We start from the raw sequence: 22,111 nt of genomic DNA on the forward strand, positions 1-22,111 counted from the left end.
ACACAGTGCTTTAAAATGTTTGTCAAAGAGCTGCAGTAATTAAGCATTTTTAGGCCAACGACGCGACATCATCTGCCTCCACGGCACTCTGCGGCCGTTTACCCATTTCAGAAGTAAATTTCTGGCGAATGTGCCCAGCAGTGACTTTGATTAAAACAAATGAGAAAATCCATTTGTGATGGCACCGCCGCCCCCCCCCCCAACTCCCTCCCTCCGAGTCTGCACCCTAATGGATGGTGAGGCACAACGGTGCGCTTTCTCTCGTGCATGCACGCTCCATTATTCTCTGCAGCCTAATTTTTTCTTTTCTTTTTTTCTTTCTTTACCAAGCGCGCGTTTCTTGTTTTGCGAGGGTGGAGAAAAGGGGGGGGGACCAATTCAGGAACAAATGATTCAGACCTTCTCAGATGATCGTGATTAATGTTGAGGAGATTCCAGAAGCGCTTTACCTCATTTATCAGTCAGAGAAAACAATAAAAGCACATCTCAGAATAAACTACCGGTCTGGTTCATGACTGTGTTTTGAAAAAAAAAAAAATGAAAGAAACTCAAAACTCTGAATTTTTTTTGTGCCAAATATTAAGTGCATGAAACTGTTGTCTATTTAGTTTGTTGAGGCATAAAAGAATCAGTCGATGAAGAACTACGTACTGCACCTACGTAGTGCACCTATCTAGCTAGCAGTGCATCTTAAAAAAGTTAACATACCTCCATCTAATCTTTCAATATTTACTGTGTGAGGATGAGGCATAAAACATGGCTTGAAATACAGAGGCAGGGCTCTTGGTTGAATACAGGCTGATGTTAAGACGTACCCTGACAGAGGGCAGCAAAGATCCACATCCCTGCACAGTTTGACGGATGAATATTTCCTTACTTGGCTAAAATATGGTCCGTAACACAAGTTTAGTACAGATCCATGATGCAGCTTTATTTATCCAACAGTTTGTCTGACATGAAGAAAAAAAAAATCTAATATTGACGTTTAACACTTGCTGTATCAATGGTCCTTTAAAAGCAGGTTGTACATGTATTTTGAAATCACCTGTCACATTACCACATTCATAAGGGTCATACAGACAAACACTGCAAACAGGCATGTGTTGTTGTTAGTCATACTGATAGTTTATTTTCATTTACAAAGATACAAAAGCTCTAACTGTCGACTCGGTTGTTTGTTTAGCTTGACATGAAATAGTTCCCAGGATGCCTCTGCTGTGTTTGTGTGTATTAATTACTCAGTACCTCTGGGTACGCCTGATGTCACTCTGATCTTTTGATTCAACTACACTGAGGAAAAAAAAAAAAAAAAAAACTTGACTGAGAATGAAGAAGCAGGGGAGCATGCAAGTGTGAGTGCATGTCATCATCAAGTTTAAATATACCAATCCTCATGTGAGTCACTGTCAGTTATGGGCCAGAAAATAAATATGACAACACGCCGAGGTGTTTCCTGGGTCTCAAGTGTTATATGCGTCTGGCGGTGGGTGAGTCATTTAGCCGTCGAAGAGGAAACGCAGCGTCAGTCTCCCTGTCCTCCCACTCTGTCTCTGGGAATGATGCGAAGCTCCGAGCCGTGTTTTAGAAACACGTTCCCTGCGAACACAGGACAGAGCGCCACATAAAAGATCACAGTTTATACTCGGCGGTGGTTAATAAGGGGTTTTACTGTCAATAAAGCTGATATGCTGCAAACAACCTGTCAACTCACCAGCTGGGAGGGAAACTTGGACTTCAGTCTTAAAAGAGACAATTTCTACTCTCAGGCATGATGGTTTGAACAAAAATGCTTATGAAAAATATTGAAAACTATTTGATTTTATAAATAGAACTGTATTTGAAACATTGTTGATTCAATACTGATATTTATTATTTCTGAAAACGTATAATTGTTATTCTTAATACGAGTCACTGGTTCCATTCTGTCTTCTCCAGGTTGGATAAGCACTAAAGTTATATATATATATACTGTTTTCATGGGGAAGCGCTGAGGGTGGTAACTTTGTTTTCATTTGTTTTTTTTAATATAAATAGAGGTGGGTACTGTCACAGATGTCTTGAATTGATTCAATTTCCCATTCAATTCACTATCAATCCAGGTAGGGATATTTCAGTTGCAGTACCACTTATTCCAAGATATGAAAGTAATTCTGAGTGAACTAAAGCTGTGAATTGTACAAGGAACCAGGGCTGCCCTGGATTTTCTTACCGGGGGGCCAGAAGGGGCCGCTGAAAATCTCGGGGTGGCCAGCAAAAAGCAGATGGTCAAATTTGGCTCGCTGGGTATGCATTGCTCATTTTCATTATTGTGTTGCTGTAAATAAACAGTACCCAATGTTAAATATCAGATAGAACAACTGTAAATGGGGGGACGGCACCACTGCCAGAAACCCTCTCACCTGGTGCATAATTGAAAAAAATGGATGTTAACATTAAGAATTCAATTGAATGGTTCCAGAGATTTGGGGTTTAAATCTGCCTTTAGAGGAATGTTTGGGATATAAAATTAGATGAGATGATTGTGCGCCTAATTAGTAAAATTGCTTCAGTGAAAGAACAAGACAGTAATGACTGTAGGCAACTGTAGGCATTATGCATTTCGACAAAAGAAAAATTGTTGTAGCTTTCCCATTTTAAACAACCTTTGCGGCTATTCAAATTTAGATGTCTGGGTTTAAGGAGCGCACTTGAATGCACTTTGAAGTCCCCGTCCCTGTGCCGTGTTTGTGAAACCCCGACACAGGCAGACAGCGGAGGACAACAGCGGCCCACTTGTATAGAATATCAAAACGCAGTAGAGACTCGGCATAGTTGTGAATCCTGACTATTTTGACTGTTTGGCATGTAACCTTCAGAGTCTTACCCGCTAAATGGAAAAAGACACATATAAAAGATTGATCAGATCTTTAATATGCGCTGATCATTCACGTAACGATCGATTTGAAATGGAATTGATTGGAACCCAGCCTTGAATATATAGATAGAATAAAATCAAAATACAATCAACAGATTTTCATCATTCGTATAGTTGTGGACTAGTTGGGTGGTTGCACAGACATTTGGATTGATGAGATTTCAAAACAAGGTCAAAAACGTCTAAACCAAGCAATAAAATGATTTCCTGACGCCTCTGTTTCACACTCTGTTTCCCTCTGCAGTTGTTCAGACATCAGGTGGGATTTTTTTGGGATCTCACACATAGCGAGTTCATTTGAATAATTTATAACACCGCATTATGGAACCAGTTTATTCATTTACTCAGCAATCATGCTAAGATCTATCCCCCTCTTACAGTACTGGTGATATGCCACAGGAAGAGTATATAACATTGGGCTTATAAAGATTGTTAAACGACATCGGATCAATTTCCACCGTGTACTCAGCGCTGAGAACATGAGGCAGAGTGGCTGCATTGGGTGAAAAAAGGCAGTCTGAGAGAGGTGTCTGAACCGAGGCTATTCTTGGCAGCACACAGCACGAACGTTACGCAGATAAAAAGCCGCTGCGAATGCCCACCACGCTTTCCCTTTCTTAGCAGAAAAGACCAAATCTTTGCCTTCAGTCAAAGCAGACGTCGCATTATTCTTCTCTATTCAAAAAAGCCAGTCATCCATTACCCCTTTTTATCGAGGACGATGACTTACATAAGAAGAGGTGGGATAACGCATTCAGTGTGAACCTCAGGGAAAACACCAACGAGGCTGACGCTGAGGTAAAAAGTGATTCACCGCAATAATGTTGGAATGTATAGTTAAGCGATTTCTGACTAAACCGCTCTGGTTCGCCTCCAGTCAGAGGTCATTTTTTAATTTCATTTAACATTAAATTCATGCCTTTCAGGGCACTGCATCTTTATTCATGAATGAGTAAACACAATTTACATACAAAGAAGTGCGAGGGCTGCTCCAGCACAGAGATGGCAGCTTAGTTAGTATTGGCAGTATTATTTTAGTGGGCTACTATTGTCCAACACAACACCGTGCACCGGCGACTTTATTTTACTCTGATTCTCCCCCCAAAAACAATATATATAAATTGTTAAACAGGGACCTCGGTCGGTTGAACAATTTACTAACCAGATTCCCCCAAAAGTGATAATTTGCTGATCGTCCTTGCAGTACAACAAAGATGAGAGGCTTAGCAGACGAGTTCAAACCTCACCCTGGGTGGTAGAAACTGATTTACAATATCGTCTTATTTCCTCTGTACTTATCATACATTTACTTTACAATCTTAATCAGTTGTCCCTGCTTCACATCGTGACACCTATTTAACTCTACTGTTCAAACCTGAGTTATATATACACATTATATTATCTGGAACTGCTTGATCGCAGATTGATTTGTTTCGTTACTCCAAGTAAAAGCTAGTCATACCGAACCCTGCATTTCCTTGTGGAACCTCCCACAGAAGTCTCTGCTTCTGGGGGCGTTGACAAATTAATTTCGACTATTAACACGATGCCACCAGCGTTACCAAAGTGCATTATGAAAGATGATTTATTCAAGTTCTGTATTAATGCCTTGGGTAATGAATGCTCGGATGAAGGCAAATGACACGTGGCAAAGTGCTTAAAAGGAAGCACAGGGGTCTATTATGCTGCCAAGCACCTTAACACATTCAAATGGAGGGAAACAGCATGTTACATCATGAAGAGTGGCTTTTGTGGGGGGGGTCAAGAACATCTGAAATGTCATTTGTGTTTTTGTGGAAAAAGTAGCTTTCAACAGATGATCTAAGACATGGGCTACAAAACAACAGAACAACTCACCTGCTGTCTGGGCAGGGTTGATTCCTATTCCGTCTGCAAGGCGAGCATGAAAAAACAAAACATCACAGTGAGGACCGGGAAAAAGATTGCCATGCAAATGAGCAGCACAGAAACGCGAAAAAGATCATTAACAGTATCGCCAGTTTGTCCACAATGATGTTGCACAAGGCGACAAGAATCAAAGCGTGCCTCGGCAGCAGGCAATTCCGTCTGGAATGATAACAGACCAGCCACTAATTCTGCACTGATACAAACTAAGACTCGTTTTTGATATGGCTGTCACAACTTTCATCTCTGAGTTATTTGGCAACACTCGTGTGTCAGAAACTTTCCCACACCGGTGTGAAAATGCCATCCTTTTCCTGACTAAGTGGCAGCGCGTGTGGAAATGCATCTGGCATACTGATTGGGAAATGTTCCCTCAATTTCCTAACAAGGCAGAGGTAAACAAAAACATCATCAGTTTTTATGTGGCGCAGCTCCGTCTAATTACGGGGAACAAAAATGAGCCCACAATTTCCCCACTAACAGCCACAAAGACCATTTTAATGTAATTTGTTCCGGTGATTACTGTGACAGTGGTTACGAGTGTTCTATACGAGGATGAATCCAGCTCAGTATTGTTTACATTTTACATTCTCAGGGTGGTTTTAGACGTGCGTCTCTTGGGTAGTAGATTGCAACTCTTGGAGTCTTATATCTTTTTAGTTCAAACTGCTTAATTAAATTCAGCCTTAATACTCACGTTTCAAGTGAAGGGATCAATAATCATAATCATTTTTAAACTGAATTACAAGATAATAATGACTACTGATGACCCTTTCTGCCGTGTAAAAGCTGTGATTACCAAACATTCTTGCCCCTAATGTGACTATAAAACTTAAAAATGAGAGGCCAGTGTGTGTAAGTGCATTTAAGTGGGATGATTGTTCGTTTAGTTTCTATCAATACAGAAAATGAAGGCCACAGATTACTTGACATCCCTAAAGCAGCATTAAAAGCAGAAACAGAGTACGGCTTGTACTGTTTGGGTTCAAAGGAAAAGAAACTTTTCTCCTTTGAAACCTCAGGAAATGGATTCAAAAGAAGTCGATTAACTTGCAATGTGTTCCGTATTGGTGCTTATGTAATGTTACGTATAAATCCTCCTCTATGCCCGCTTTTAGACTGCATTTAAAGCAACATCATTTATCTTTTTATCTTAAAATAACAGCTTCAAGATCGTATTGATGGCACTGCATCTTGAAATAGGGTGAACGGTGTCTCCAAGGATGGGACTTGGCAATGAATTAGCCCCAGAGAGTAAAATCTGAGAACATTAAAGGTTTGTTTCACCAGTCTCACTGTAGAAAATGGGGCAAAAATATTGATGCAACTATGATGATCAACGAGTCTGTCAATACAAATGAAGCACATTATTTCACTTAAGCTTGGCAGTTATTATCATGTGTTTCAGACATAGTGTAACTCTTAAAGCAACATTAAGTAGAAATTGGCATTTTGTGCGATTTGGCCCCCCCCACAGGTTCTAAATGCAACACTGCTGTCTCAGGCCTGAAACAGTTTGTCTGACTACAAACAAAACTCATAACATCATAACAATGTTGTGTTGAAAACGTGTATGGTGAAGTGATCATGTATGTAACACTGTGATCCTACCCTCTCACTGAAGTTACATAGTGCAGAAACAAGTGATAAAGACACTGCTCACCCTGTTACAAGATACTGTACCATCAACGTAATCTGAAGCTGTTATTTCAAAGTGAAAAAGTTACAAAGTGTTGCCTCAAGTAAAACATTTTGACACTCAGCAGTACAAAATGTGCAAATGAATATGACAGGACTTTGAAGTGACAATTTGTAGGTTTGCATCGAGCTCTCATTGATCATTATGTGACTTGACAGTATTTCATTCGTCAACTTATTTCCAGCATCATTTTGTCAGAGCTTCAGATCTTCTGTTGTGGTTTTTGAGGTTTCGGAGACTCGGCCCGAGTTTCCAAACACATCTGTCACAACACATGGTGTGCAAAAGAATGACGCTCTCTCTGAAGTGAGATCTCTCTTCATAGCTGTCAAGCGGGTAAACATGCCACTTTGGCACGCAGTTTGCCAAACTCACCGTTAGTTATGATTGCGCTGGTTGCTGATGGCACTTTGAACTGTGAAAGAAAAACGAAGCAGAGAAAAATGATCACACTCGGATCCCCATTAGAGGAACTCAAAACAGAGGCCACCATTTGACATTTCAGATATTTCCACACCACGAAAATATTTTGGGTTGAGTAATCAGGGACCCAGTTCCACTTGGCCTGAAGACACAGTCTGAATAAATCATCAAGAAAAGAAAGCTTAATCCACACAGTCAGCGCAAAGATATTCACTAACTATGTCGGATGACAACTTCAAAAATAGGAGCATCCGAAACAAACTTGGTGAAACAAGCGAAAAGAAAAGCGATGTGTAGTGTGTTTTCTTTTCACTCTTTTGTCTGCCAACTTTCACGTTTGACAGACACACACGGGTTTTGACACGAATTCAGACTTCCCCACAGACAGTCAGACAGAGTCACACACACACACTCATGTGAACAGTTAGGAGAGAGCCTGAGGCACCGATAGCCACGCTTGAATTTCTGGAAGAAAATCACTCAGCATGGTCACAATACATGTCCTACTTCAGGGTTCGACAGAAGAGGATGTGCGCTTGCTGAGATTTGCAGTGAGCGGGTGGAGGAGGGAGGGAGGGAGCAATCTGTCGCCGGGGAGATAAGGTTTTAAAAAAAAAGTGCTGCTAGCCAACCTGCTGCCAGGTATGACAGTGGAATTCAGTTTTGGATAGGTAAGGGGTGATCTTTGTTTCATGTAACAAAAAAATTGGCGGATAAAATGCAGGTTAGGAGGGATTACGGTAAGAACGCCAGTTCCTCCACGTCTTTGAATCTGTTGGCTTTGTGGCATCTTGTGTTTTCTCTCTGTCCGACACATTGTCTATCGTTATAAGGAGGACTAATCACAGTTAATTCTACAAACCACTTTGCTATGTAGGCCTTTGGCAAAATAAGACTATTCCCAGGTTGATACTGTGTAAAACTACTTTTTAACATTTTTTTCACATTAATAAATGATTAACAAAATCCAACTCTGGCCTGGCTCTGTTGGATTCACAAAGCAGCCAAACCTTAACTGTAAAAAGTCAGATGTGATAATTACGTTCTATCAGTGCAGTAGTTTGTAATAGAAGCAACTTAACACCCTCTCTACATGCTGTGAGAGCAGCACTTCAGCACCTCATCATCAGCTGCTCCAGTCCTCCGTCAGTATGTGTTCAGCCTGTTTTGATGAATATACAAGCATCCCGCATCCCTAAAAATATAGTACGAAGACTGAATTTGAGTTAAATAAAGGTCGCGAGTAATTGCTGTACTATGCAGGTGATATAAAGGCAAGAGGTCCACCAATACTAGTTATTTAAGGGCAAAACTGATATCGATATTTGAAAGTTTCTTGATTGGCTGCTGCTCTTTTCGCATCATAAACACATTTTTTTTTTTTAAACTTCCTAATAAATGTCTTTTCTGACAGAAATGGAAATGCAGTGCAGGGGGGCCACCAGGCTGCTTTAGTATATAAAAATAAACGTGTCGGTGCTCTCCTGGTGAAAACATTCGTAAATGAGCCCAGACATACTTACACATGAACCAAATATCCATTCACACAAGTACAGGACTTTATGGCTAAATGCAACTGGTGCAGTTTAGTCCCACATGAAGCCGATATCAAAGACTTGGGCCACGGTCAGCTTCACTTTCTGTTGGTGACTACATATTTAAAGTATTGCGTTAAACTTACCTCCTCAGCTGCAAACTTCAAAACTGCCGTGAATGGCGTGCTGTCTGGGACGCTAAGTCTGTAACGAAACAAAGCATTGAACAGGATTTTTAAAACACCATAGAAGCCAGACTCTCTTTTATTCCCCCACGTTTTTTTTACTTTTGAACCAAGGATATGACACAGTTTAATGACACCTTGTAGTCTACTGACCTGAGCTTTGATTGACAAGTACCATGGCTGCTTAACTGTTGTATAGCAAGTCCTTACAGCTTAACAGCTCCCAACCTGCTGCAGTTCTGTAGCTGACTGTTCATTTTGACTTCCGTGGAGAAAAGAGCCAAAAGGAACATTTCCTTACGGGGCTCAATTGAGTGTAACATTACTTCTTTTGGAGCCTTTCTGTCAGAGGATATAAAACCATTTACGGCATAAATAGTTGTACCCTTCCAGTTGGATGCTTCCCCAATGAATGCCGCAGTGCAGCTTTTTCAGAGTAAAAGTAGAACCGACCCCCCCACCCCCCGCCACCCAGGGTTATTTTGTTGAGATGTGAGATTATAAAAACTCAAGATTAGAGATGCAATCGCAAGTAAGGTAATGCAAAAAAGGAGCTGAGGTGATTGAGGGCAAAATCAATGGGCATATAGCCCATTACAGCCCGTACAGCAGGGAGAAGCAGGGAGAATAGCCTTCAGCATGATGAGCGAGAGTGAAGGCTTGTCAGATTATAAAGATCACCTGACTATCTTAACTGACAGCGAGTGCTAACTCGTTTCACTGTAACTGAATGTGATTATGAAAAAAAAGCAGAGAAGACTGACGGTGCGCACAGGTTCACTCCTCTGCCAGACTTAATACGATGCCTCATTTACTATCATTAAAATCTCTCTGTTCATGTTAAGACATTAGCAGCTACAGCGAGACCTTGTCCGACCTCATTAGAGAATCGGATCACTGTCAACGAAAAAGGCGAGAAAAGTCTGCATGCCCTCAATGCGCAGCAATTTATTCAGGACGGCTTTCCCTGCTGGGAAATTTGACCATGCATTATGCAATAAAAAAAAATAGCTGTTTTAAAAACATTTTCAAAAGCTGAGTTAATATTTTGTGCCTGATCTTCATCTCTAGTCAATATCGGCTTGACCTGTGGCAGACATGCTGTTGCCTTCAACAACATGGCTCACTCTAGCACTGTGCACAGGACAAAGATAGGAATGAAAGGGATCCAAAACACGGAAATCCAAACATAATGCAAATTAAGTGGGTTTTTATGTGGGTGTATTACTGTTCATCTCTAAATGAGTAGGCTGGCTAAAAAGAAACCTAAAAAAAATGGACAAATAATAAAAATAATTAAAGCCTTCTTGACAGCTATGGACACCATGAAATACTACTCAAATTCATTTTTTCAAAATTGTACAGATTTAGAATTCATTTATTACTGTGATATTTTATTGAAGTCACAGCTGCTTCAAGAACACTTTGTATGGTCAATCGCACAGTGGCTCCTAAAGATAAAGATCAAGAAGAATTTTTGCCCATAGGCAAGTTTTCAGAGTTCACACTTTAACTGCCAAATATTTTGAGATATACAAAGTTTGGTGTGACAGGTTCTTTGTATTATACAAAAGGTTAGAACATAAAAGCGGCTCCTCTTCCTTGGACCACATACACATTGTTGTAACTAGTAACCTGAAAGTAGTAAGTAATCTTCAAAGCAAACTGACTTAATTTGGAGTGACAAGAATATGTTCAAAGCAATTCAGTTGTTATTTGACCAGTGGGATGTGTAGGATTATGCAGAGTTTGACACTAAAAGGCAGTTTTCAAATTAATCCACTCAAAGGGGAAAACTTTGTTTGTGCTCACCTTAGAACTTTGTTGAAGACAGTGCACAAGCACAACTTTACGACATTACAGGCACAGCTAGTTTAAAAACCTACTCTGGAGTGGAAATTTGAAGCAGCGGAAGAGGGGGAAGTGCATTTTCTTTTATCCTTTCTGTTCCATTTTCCTTAACCTCTTTTTGGTGGAAAAACTATGTCTGATGTATATAAATCATATGTCTTCAAACATGTCTGTGTTCCAGGGTGACGAAACACGGCAGACATGGATTACGGTGCGCAAACAGTGGCACAGGTCCCGCTCACAGAGGAATAACCCTCGAGTGAGGTTATTACTGTCTGTGTTTTTACTGCCAGTCTGCCAGCACCAAATACATGTCACAGTAGTAACTTGTAAATCTAATCAGACAAAACATACAGCTCATTGGGTCACTGAGAGAGTTTAACCTGCAGAGCAATTAACTTTCTCGTGTCCATGAACATGTTTGACGCTGTTCTCCTGTCTGTCATTTCTGGGGGTCGACTGATACTACTTTTTCAGAGCCGATGCCAATAATCAGAAATCAAGAAGACTGAAAACATGTATTTGGGACCACAGTACAAACAGCCTGTGATGAAATAAACAATAATAAAGTACAACTTACTCAAGTACTGTTCTGAAGTATAATTTTGAGGTACTCTGCTTGAATATTTCCATGTTCTGCTTCTTTATACTTCCTCTGACCTTCTTTCTACGCTACGTTTATTTGATGAGTTTACTCATCTTGCACATTCAGATCGTTTAGTGGTTATAGGCTATTAACTGTGATATGCTGTCAATCAGATATTGTTGGGTGGGCGGGACATTGTGTTAGAGGATGCTGCATCAGAGCCAAAGTGGCACATTTTTAAATTTGTTTATTTTATTCAAAATCTGATGAGGACATCACTTATACTGATAAATGGAAAGTGTTGAATATCGGCCCTGATAATCGGTCTGAATGACAAAGTGACATCATTTTTACATTAATCAAAGTGTAGGCTGCCAGGTCCGTTTACTCCCTAATATAATTCACAATAAGATGCAGAGCTAGCTGTATGAAGTGTTTAAAACGGAAGCTAATGGCGATTTATCAGTGCTGTCAGCTGCTGTTATTCAGCGTCAGCATGGGAATCACAGCTTTACACCGACATATGTTCTCTTCATGCACACATATTTAAGTGGCTCCGGTTAAATACGTCGACAGAGGTTTCCACAACAGTATCGGTACATAAATGTGCGATACCGATAAGATAACGTGTAAAATGAAAGGCTGAAAAACTAAAGGCAGACAGGGAGGAACACTGAGGCTGTGAATGATGAGCTGTCAGTGGAACGCTACTCACACTTTGTATGGGAGCCGGGGGTCCGACGTCAGGGTGATTTTAAACGTTACTTTGGACCTAATGGAGAGGACAACATGAGCGTTGTTAGCACAGCGACGCCGGCTTATAACTATCGCACACATTCAGGGATAAATTAAACAGAAACAAGGGTAGAAACTCACATCTTTACGGAGAGGGAATTCTGCTTGCCGTCTGTTTATGCACACCCGGAAGTCCGAAGGACCCATACGTACACGTCATGCGTCTAGCTCAGCTTTCGATTCATATCTATGCCTGTTTGCTGTTTTCGTGGGCTTTTTTTATTATGTTTTGAAAATTCTGACTTTTCGTGCTGAACATGGTGCATGATGATGAAAGAGCGGAGGCATATTTTGTGCTAATTATTGACAGGCATTCGCATCAGACAACTAACGTTTGCCGTAAATGACAACAATAGGCGCACACAGCCATGTGGCGCACTTACATTTTCTTCGGGCGAGTCTTCCAATAAAAATGGATAAAAGGCACTCCTTACTGACACTGAGGTAACGCTTTAAATAACTGTCAGGATACTGACTTACATATATTAGGTAATTTTATTTTCTGTGGTCTAAATGAGACAGGTTTTCTACTTTTATAAATCAGCTCTTTTTTTCTTAAATGAAATAGGATGTGAACTTTACTGATTTACTTCACAGTTTGCATATGAGGATATTGTTTTTTGGATGAGGATTGCTTTAAAAAAAAAAAAAAACACACACACTCTTGTTACTGTATGCTCAGCTGTCAGATGTCAGTCCTGGCAATGTGAACATTGGCCAGTGTGGCTTTATGGTAGACGTTATATATACAGGTATTTTTATCTGTTTATGTGGCCAAGGTCTTAGTAGTAGGGGATGGATGGGTGTATGTACTGTATCCTGGGAGCAAACCTTTTTATATAGCTCTGTTACGATTCACCTGCCATGCATTAAGTTCCTTTTCTTTATACAATCTGTTGTGTAATACCTTTTTTATACTGCATTGACTGCATTGTCACAGTTATCTGCCTCATCCAAGTGCCTTTATTTATTTTATATCATCATATTCATCATTGTGTTTTTATTGCTGCTCGTCTCTGAGAGTTACCACACACAATTTTGTTGTATTCCTACAATGAAAATGAAGTGTTTCCCATCTTATTATCAGTAGTGCACTTTTACAGACTGTAAAAAGAATGAAGTATATATTTATTCTTTGTTCTAAGGAGGGGAAGAGGTTACTCACAAGGCAATTTTAAAACTGGGACTGACACAGCCAAATCCACGGGGACCACCAGGAACATGTCAATGTTCCCTTAGTTGGCTGTCCAGTAAAAAACGTCAATAGAAACCTGACCCCAGCGTTCATCAATCCAGCCAACTGTCAGTGGACGAAGGGAGAATGATCGAGGAAGCCACTGTGACTTAATTGTTCCATACACGCCAAGTGATGACACTAGACTGAGGAGATGCAGGTGAAACTTCTGAAAGCTAGAACTGTTTCACCTTAAATAACAGCTTCAGAATCATGTTGATGGTAAAGTGTCTCGTAATAGGGCGAGTGGTATCTCTGCCTTAGCCACTCCAACCCTCTTTCACTTGTTTCAGCACCTACATTATGTCTCACAAGCCTATTCCAGACCTGGGATTTGCATTTACAACAGTATTGTTGCACTCAGAAACTGTGGGGGGCGCCAGATCACACAAAAGTGCCAATTTCTACTTAATATCGCTTTAAAAAAGACTCCTACAGATCACAAATCGCTCTTCCAAGTCCATGCCTCAAAGACATTCCCCATTTAAGTTACAGAGCTGCAACAACTAATTGATTAAACAGTTTGTTCACACAGCGATTAATTGGTTTGAGCATGTGAGCATTTCCTGGTTTCTTAACTCCTCTATGAATGTAAACTGAATGTCTTTGGGTTCTAGACAAAACAAGACATTTTAGAACGTCTTCTTGGGTTTGATTGAAACTTCCACCGTTTTCTGACATTCATAGACCAGACAACTAATTGACAAATCTGAATAACAATGGAAAGGATCAACAGTTGCAACCCTGGTAAGTTCAGCTCTCGTTGCTGCGCTGTCAACAGACAGCATGAGACAGAACCGGAGACACAGAGGGAGAGGGAGGGGGGAGAGGGAGAGTGATGCAGCGTAGGCAGCACGACGACAACCGGCAAAGGGAATGGGAGCAGACTTATTATGATGACTCAGAGTTACAGTGCAGACACCGAGCCGCACACCTCTGAGATTTCGGCGGTGGGTCGACCCTGAAAGAAGTAAAAAAATGCAGAGGAAGATGTGGTAAGGCTGGAAAAAAGAACAAAGGATGACAAAACTTATGGTAGCATATGAAAAGAGGAATGTGGAGGGCTCTGCCGTGTAAGCAAAGGGGGAAAAAAATGTTGGCAGGTAAACTATTTTTATAGATAAAATCTAGGCATTAATACATTTTTAAAACAGACACATTTTGGTTTAATCTTAAACTGGCATGAAAATACTGATTTAACTCAGCATATTCAGGACACAAGCGGAGCATTTTAATTATGTAGTGAGACTGAAGTTTCCTGCTTCATCTTATTCTGCTTGATCATAAAGAGAAAATTACATAAGCAGGAAGAGGTTCCATGCAGAGTCAGATTTTTCAGGGATTGTCTGAATTCATCATTGTGGCAAAGAGGAAATATTTGCCTTGAAGCGGGGGAGAATGCGACGGAAAACTATGACACATGTTCATCATCCTCTTGGAGCGGGTCTGAGCGTATTCAATATGCAAAATACAACCGCTGCATCCAGCTCGTTGAGCAGCCTCCATTGACAGAGCTTATTAACATACCAAAAGCAGGTCCCGTGTGTGGAGGGAGAAAAATGCCAATTACCTGCAGAAGAACTGTAATCAATGCTAATACAGCCACTGTTGATGTAAGCGTGCATGTGCAAATGCACAAACACGCTTGCACCTATAGGTGTACGGCACATGCATAATACATGCGCTTAAGTGCAACAGCCAGATTTTTTTCTGATCCGAAAAGGTCACAGATGAGCCATTTGTATTGTTTTTCACTGAACTCACTGGAAAATCAACACAATCACAATGCTCAGGCTCCAAAAAAAAAAAAATTATTAAAATTATTAGTTATCATGGCGATCCTGTCAAAAACCAACTGAGCGAGGCGCGCATCGCTGGTTAGCAGCGGTGTGTAAATCAAAGTCGGTGCTGGAGAACTCTTACAAACACATATTGTTCTCTATTTATATGTAGGACATTCTGTTTCCACAAATACTCCGCAACACCCCCTCAGTAATCCCTTTGAGTTCCAAGTTGTTTGATTTGTGTGCGCCTCCTTTGATTCAGAGGTTTTACATTCCTGTTTGTTTTTTGTATTTCTTCTCGCCACACAGTATCAGTCAGCATGGCTTATGCAGATGTGTGAAAGCTGCACAGTCCAAATTGAAGATACAATATAGATCATCTCCGGACCTCAAACTCAATCTCCACACTGCTGATATTGCTAGAAAATAAGATTTTATGCTGCATACTGCTGGCTTGTATTGGTTTAAAATCAAAGATTTGTCACTGGATTTTCCAGCCACATCTGCTGCTCTAGATAGACGGGTTGAATCGTACTTACTGCATTAATAAAGAGCTGATAACCTCTTAGCACCCTGCTGTTGAGATATGATTTAAAGCCTGGGCTTAGCTAATCAAACACCGTCTGCAACACCGAAGCAAAGGGTCATTAGAAGAGCTATCCATTTCATACTCTAAAGACCTAATATGTTAAAGGAGAAATAAGTGTCCCTCACAAATTATATTCACAAATAACAATAGTATACGTTGAAAACTAAATATAAAGCGTCCAACCGGCCCTCCAGTGCCACTCCTCCAAAATGCTGATGGCCAGCTAGATGAAATGTTAGCGGCTAGTTTTCTACGTTCCACAAGCTCTCTTAGATTTTTCAGCATAATAGATACATATATAAACAACTCTGCAGTCATATTGATGTAAAAAAGTAGCCGTCACGGATTTACCTCAGTCCAAGAGGGCGTACCGGCATGGCAGCTGCTTCTTCCTGCTGTGGGTGTGTGCTGTGGGGGCCTCTGTTCTTTGGCTCAGGGGCTGTGTGCTTTGTGCTAACGTTAGCCGCTGAACGAGTCTGTTGCATGAGTGTATTATAAACTTGGACACGACAGCTGAGCTCAGCCCTGCTTTTTCTGTAGGCGTTTCCCTACGCAGCACTATTTTCAAAAGGGACCACGTGTAAAACTACTGACAGGACACCTCAAACTGCAAACAAGGGCAATTACGACTTTTAATTTATGGAGGTTTTATATTTAAGTTTTTGTAATGTCATCACAAAGCAAGACCACTGAGCAGAGCCGGAGCTGGCGGGCGAGCCAGCAGAGGAAGCACTACTACTTTTCTTGGGGGTGTACACACCAGGTAAGCAGTTCTCATTAGACTGAACTGGAAGCTATCTTTGCCTTCAGCATGTAGTTATACAATTAAATCAATAGTCTGTTGCTCTGTGTGTGTGTGCGTGTGTGTGTGTGTGTGTGTGTGTGTGTGTGGGATACTACAGGTGGAGAGAAGTGGAGCTATCCTGTTAGTCGTTCTGTTCAAAGCAACAACATATTGTTCAATTGCAGTGTATCCCCTTGATAATATAATACAACCCACATAATAGAGCGGCCCCTGGTAATTAACCTTCGAAGGCAGCGTACAAAAGGTCTATTATGAGACCTTACGCTGTGATTCAGTGTTGTCCTGTCACAGGGAAATGAATGTGCTGCACACAACGTGATTAAAAACTCTAAAATCTTTCCACAATATTTTTTTTTTTTCCCAGTGACAAAAATGTTCCATGTTTTCCACACGTGCCAGTTTCTGTCAATAACAAGCTCGCAGTGCAACTGAAAGATTTTGGTATTGTTATCTGTTGTCTGAAAGGCTCACATAACCATATCCAGAGCGGATTATCCTCTCACAGCTGTCATAATGCCAGTGTTCTTTTTTTTGTTTTGTTTAATGCACATGCCGTTTGCATTTGTATCATCTGTTTGACTTGAAACTTAAAAAAAAACACATCTAATCCTCTTATGCTGTGCAGTGCAGATACCACTTTTACTTGTTGCACCACTGAGTCAAACACCTACAAATGAAAATGTGTGTTTAGCTGAGTCGTAGCTGAATTAATACCAAAACCTGGCAACATACAGCATTTTTTAAAACTGGATTTTGTTTGATACAGTTATAGTTTTGTTACATACAGTAGGGTCAAAAAGTCTAAGACCATACGTGAACAATACTTCTACTCTGCATTTGATTTGAATGTAATACTATTTTTCCCACTACAATGGTATAATCAGCTTAACAATTTTAGGGAAAAGTTAAATATTTGTCTTTATTAATTTATTTATTATCAATTTATCTTAGTGCTTGCTGTCCCCCTTTTGCTTTGATGACAGCAAATACTCGAGCTGGCATGGACTCTACAAATTTGTGTAAGTCCAAGGAGCCTGGACTGTCACGGGGTTCCACAGTCCACCTGACCTCAACCCCACTGAACATTTATGGAGCCACTTGGAGGCTGAAGCCAAGTATTCAGAAGTGGCTCTTTCGGAACACTGTCAGATCACGCTAGGATAACATGAGTCATCGGGGTTTTGCACAAACTTGTGGAGTCCATGCCAACTGACGAGTGCAGCCATTAAGGCAATAGGGGGATACCAAGTGCTCTCATACATTTGGTTCCCATTGCATGTTCCATAAAAGGATGGATCGTATATGACTCCGATGCATTTGAAACTTTATCTTGTTAAAACACGCAGTTTTGTTGGAAGGGATCCACAACGCAGCGCTCTGAAATTGGCACTGATAGTCAGTCGTGGAACACTTTGATACAGCGCTCCTCCATACGAAACAGGTGACCATGTTTGGTAAGGTTATCACGAAACATGATGGTGAATAACGATCTGTGGGAACTAGTGCCAAGAGACCTCAGGAGACGACCCCGCGTGTCACTCTTCATGTTTACTCGCTTTGCATAATCCCCAGCACAGTGAGTCGTAATTACATTTCAGCGGAGGAATATGTTGCCTGGGCTGTGTTAACATGGAGAGGGCACGACAAGCAAAGCGCCAAAGCAGCTTTTCCAAAACGTGTTCGAGGGGGGACGCTGCGCAGTGACACAGTTACGGGGCACGCTGTTTGTATACAGTGAATAACTCCCAGATATACCACACTGCCCCCACAGTCTCTCACTGCTATTAATATTATTGATAGAGCTTTTTAACCTCCCTTCTTGTTAACGCATTCCCCAGATGCTCTTCAGTAGACAGGTCATTATCCTGGTGTACACTGAGCCAAACAAAATATATCACAAGTGAAAGTAATAGGCCACACACATATATATTTTCTAAACAGTCCCCGATAAACATACACACAAACACACAGACACAGTCTGCAAAATCTAATGATGCGTGACAGAGTGATTTAGTTAGGCGCATGCACTGTGGGTTTAGGAAATGAAAACCAAATGGGTGCAAAAACGTCTTTTTATTCATTTAATATTTCGGTTTAAACACCACTTGACATTTGTAATGTTACGTATTCCCCTCGATGGCTGACGACTCTGTTTAAAATGTACATATTATCTCCCAGCGTGACCTCTCTTTCTCACGCGCAGTGTATATTTGTAATCTCCAGTCAACAGCGCTTCACTCCTCCTGACAGACTGGAGCTCAGGTAGCAGGAGAGTGGTTGTCGAGATAGGAGCACACCAAAGGGCAAGTGCCAAGAGCATCCGCTTTAATCACCATCCTTCGCTCAGGATGATCGATGTTGTCGAGAGAAGCTCCCGCCCAGTGTGGATGGAAGGAACGCACGGGTACATAAAAGTAACGAGGAGACCGACGGAACAATGCGAAGCTCGCGCGTCGTAAACTGAAGAGCAGCGTGTGGAGAGAAGACAGGAAAGAGACGGAAACAGAAGGCAGAAGGCAGAAGTCAGCGTCAAGAAGGGTGGTGAAAATGTGGCACATCTGGAATGATGTGTGTGAATGTGTGCGGTCCTGGTAACAATTTCACTACGTACATGTAGTTTGGTTTTATTTTTCTGCAAGTAATTTAGTGCCACATGGTACCATACGGTGTTCTTTCGATGTGACTAGGGCCAGCGATTCCTAACTTCACCAAGGAGGTCATGTTTTCACCTGTGTTTGCTTCCTGTCATTCTGTGTCAGACTGTGTGGAGGACAGTGGACATGGCAACCTCTGAACACATTGGTTTGATGTTTGAAGATGGCCTTTGAATCAGTTTAAGCACTCGCAGGTCGAGGCAAGCTCACATCAACATTTTTTCATAGCCACTTTTACCGAACACTAGCATAAAGAAGATGTGGCAGACAATTCAGACTGTCTGGATTCTGTAAGGAAGTCCAATATCCAATTACAGAGTGGTGCCCAAGCCCAGAATTGTTGTTGTTGTTCGATTTGTTTTTTTACATTTTTTGCTTGAAAGCAACTGAAACGATTAATCAATAATCAAAATACATGCGAGTTCTTGACATAAAAGATTTAGTGGACAAAAATCTATTCAGTCTTGCACGACACGTTACACCAACATTTTCTGTGTACAAAGAATAATAAAAAAAATGATCTTCCACCTGTTTTATCCTTCACCACCATCATCCCTTTCAGTTTCTCTCCCTCACCGATGCATCACCACAGCTTTCCAGATTTAGCACCACTCTCCTCTCCTGTCTCTGTTCATCTTTACAGCTCTGCATCCAATTTGTCATCTACCCGCTTTTCTGTCACCCTTGTCCTACCTCAAAGATTGAATCGGCTGTGCTGCTGACAGTCAAAGCGGCCTCCCACTGCAGTCAAGCGTAACCGGCGTTGAGGTGGCTTTCCTGGCGGCTTCCATCTCCTTAAATTTCTCGGAAGGGCGACCCAAAGCATTGACAAGCGTTGAATCAATACAAAATAAGACCATTGTTTGTGGCGGATAGCTCTCAGAGGTTTGGAGAAGCAGTGGAAACCCGCAAATTGATCATTATCATTATCAACCTTTTGAACTATAAACCCTCCAGTACTAGATGTTTGTGCAGCTGCCTACCCATCACGGTTTTTCCTCAAAAACTATGTGCATAGATAACGTGTGTGTGCATGCACGCGCGAGTGTGTGCGTGCGTAACATCTATTTGTGCCTCAGCTGCCTACACTACAGAAGATGAGGCCTTAAGCACTAATTAGAGTGTCTATGATTACTGCTCAATCCCTTTCTTCTGCCATCACACACTTCCAGACACAGCCAACTATATTTAGAGCGGGAGAATCAGTGTTTCTGCCAGAGAACGCTGAACCACAATCAGTCCGGGATGTGCACGGTTGGCATTTCTAACAAGGTAAGTGTGAAGCCAAAGTGAAATTTTCCAGTTTTTCACTGGGTTTTGAAAGGCGTCCATGAGCTCAGGGGTTGCAGGATCTCGCCTACACACACGATCCTTCAATTTATGTTAAATGAAGAAAATCAATGGGAGCTGCACCACCAATGTTTTTATCCCCACCTGACCCGTTGGACCAGATTAATTTGAGAGCGGCCAGCCCTTCGTGAAATCGATACTAACCAGCTTAGTGGGTATCATTTGTTACACTGCAAGGAGCTTTTTAGGTTTAAAACAGCTTTGTTCAATCACAAACTTAAGTTCTGCATGGTTTATTGGCTAGAATAAGAAAAGGTAACAAAATCTGCTCTGCAGAATCAATCTATTAATTACACAACCAACTTTGGAAGCACATGCAAAGGGCAGTCTCCTCTGCAGGATGTCAGTGGCATTTAAAAGTGAAAACAGATTGATTAACAGCTCGCTTTCCGTGATCAGTCTCCGTCTTTCGACGTGCAAGGACATTTCAGTCATCCAACACAGTTTGTTGAAGTTTTGCATGACGCACGGAGGAGCAGCTGTGGAGGAATCTGTTGGTTCTGAGTTAAAGTTTGAGTCCAGTGGGAAATGGCAGGTCATCAGCAAAAAAAAAAAAAAAAAAAAAAAAACCCAATCAAACCCAGTAGACTAATTATCTTTATGTCACCGTTTGGGTTATTTAGTTTTGTGGTTTCCTGTTTCACGTTTCCTCTCTTTGTCTGTTTCCCTGCCGCATGTCTTGTCTTGTTCATGTCCACAGGGGCCCCATTTCAAACAAGGCCATCTGATGCTTCTCAGCTTTGCCAGTGAAATGTGTTCCTTAAGACATTTTAGGCGAGAATCTGTCTTTGTTGTCATTTTTGACAATGATTAGTTTTTACATTGATGATTCGGGAGTGTCGAGAGGAGGTTTACCAAAAGTAGCCAGACTTCAACCTCATGCAAATTAGGAGCGAGCAACGTGATACCCCTGTCTCTGGAAACACGATGCATTTTACCTGCCCACCTCTGTGTGCTTCTTGCATTTGGGTACATTTTGGTATAAACTGTGATGCTTTATGGAATGTTAGTCTGATGCAGAAAAGGGTCTGCGTCTGACACATTTAAACTCTCTTACGGCAAGAAAACAGATTGTTTTGATAAAATTGCAGCGTGTATGTTTGATGCATGTTATTATGCAAGCTGGTCGTCAGTCATGTGTGAAGGGCGGAGGACGAAAAAGGGGATTGTTTTCTTGTGGAAAAATTTAGGTTTGTTGCAGAAGCAAATAACACGTCTAAAAAGGCACAAAAACAAAACAGCAAGTCGACCGTGTCATTGAGTGGGAAGATCCTATTTGTCTCAGAGATTTGGCGAATCTCCAAGCTAACACATATTTACAATACAGGGAAGTACAAAGTCAGGACCATGTATCAGCAGGATTTGAAAATGTACAAAGAGGATGTGCAGAATTGTTTATCCTCGCCTCTTTTCTTTGAAGAAAAATGCATTAAAGAAAAATGTGTTCAGGCATGGAAATGTGCGTGAACTGCATCATTATCCAATGTGCAAAAAGAGGCGATATGTGAACAGAGCTGTGTCCCGCTAATTAAATGTGTATTGGTAGATCTCCAGTTTGTCGAATTGGAATAGGGACTGGATGGGAACAACATGTTTTGGAGATGGGCATTAACAGATGAATTATGTCGGCGGTCGCGTGCTCGCGGTCAGATGGATTCCCAGTCCGGCCTTTTGTGTTGATGAGCCGGCGACTGCGTCTTATGGCTGAGCGTCTGTGTTTAGCTCTAATCTGTCTGCCACTAATATCTCTCCATCTTCTGCCATACAAACACCCGCCAGTCATTGCAGATGGCCGACGTCCT

The 22,111-nt window shown here is 41.3% G+C and overlaps 1 protein-coding gene across 1 annotated transcript; it reads right to left on the reverse strand.

Annotated features, from left to right (window-relative positions):
- Positions 1-910: 910 nt before the first annotated feature.
- On the reverse strand, positions 911-12,095 carry ufm1 (ubiquitin-fold modifier 1). Its single transcript, XM_037120544.1, has 6 exons — positions 11,975-12,095; positions 11,814-11,870; positions 8,623-8,680; positions 6,894-6,933; positions 4,772-4,804; positions 911-1,596 (listed from the first exon to the last, which is right to left on the reverse strand). Coding segments are annotated over exons 1-6 (264 nt in total). The 5' UTR covers positions 11,977-12,095; the 3' UTR covers positions 911-1,522.
- Positions 12,096-22,111: the final 10,016 nt, after the last annotated feature.

Source organism: Acanthopagrus latus, chromosome 13, assembly GCF_904848185.1.
Source record: "Acanthopagrus latus isolate v.2019 chromosome 13, fAcaLat1.1, whole genome shotgun sequence".
NCBI classification, from domain to species: domain Eukaryota; kingdom Metazoa; phylum Chordata; class Actinopteri; order Spariformes; family Sparidae; genus Acanthopagrus; species Acanthopagrus latus.

Bases quoted from the DNA above. Each gene is read 5' to 3' on its own strand.
- ufm1 (XM_037120544.1), bottom strand. The intron at 8,681-11,813 runs GTGAGTAGCGTT...GTTTCGTTACAG, and splicing joins CCCCGGCTCCCATACAAAGT to ACTTAGCGTCCCAGACAGCA. The intron at 4,805-6,893 runs GTGAGTTTGGCA...CTCGCCTTGCAG, and splicing joins CAGCGCAATCATAACTAACG to ACGGAATAGGAATCAACCCT.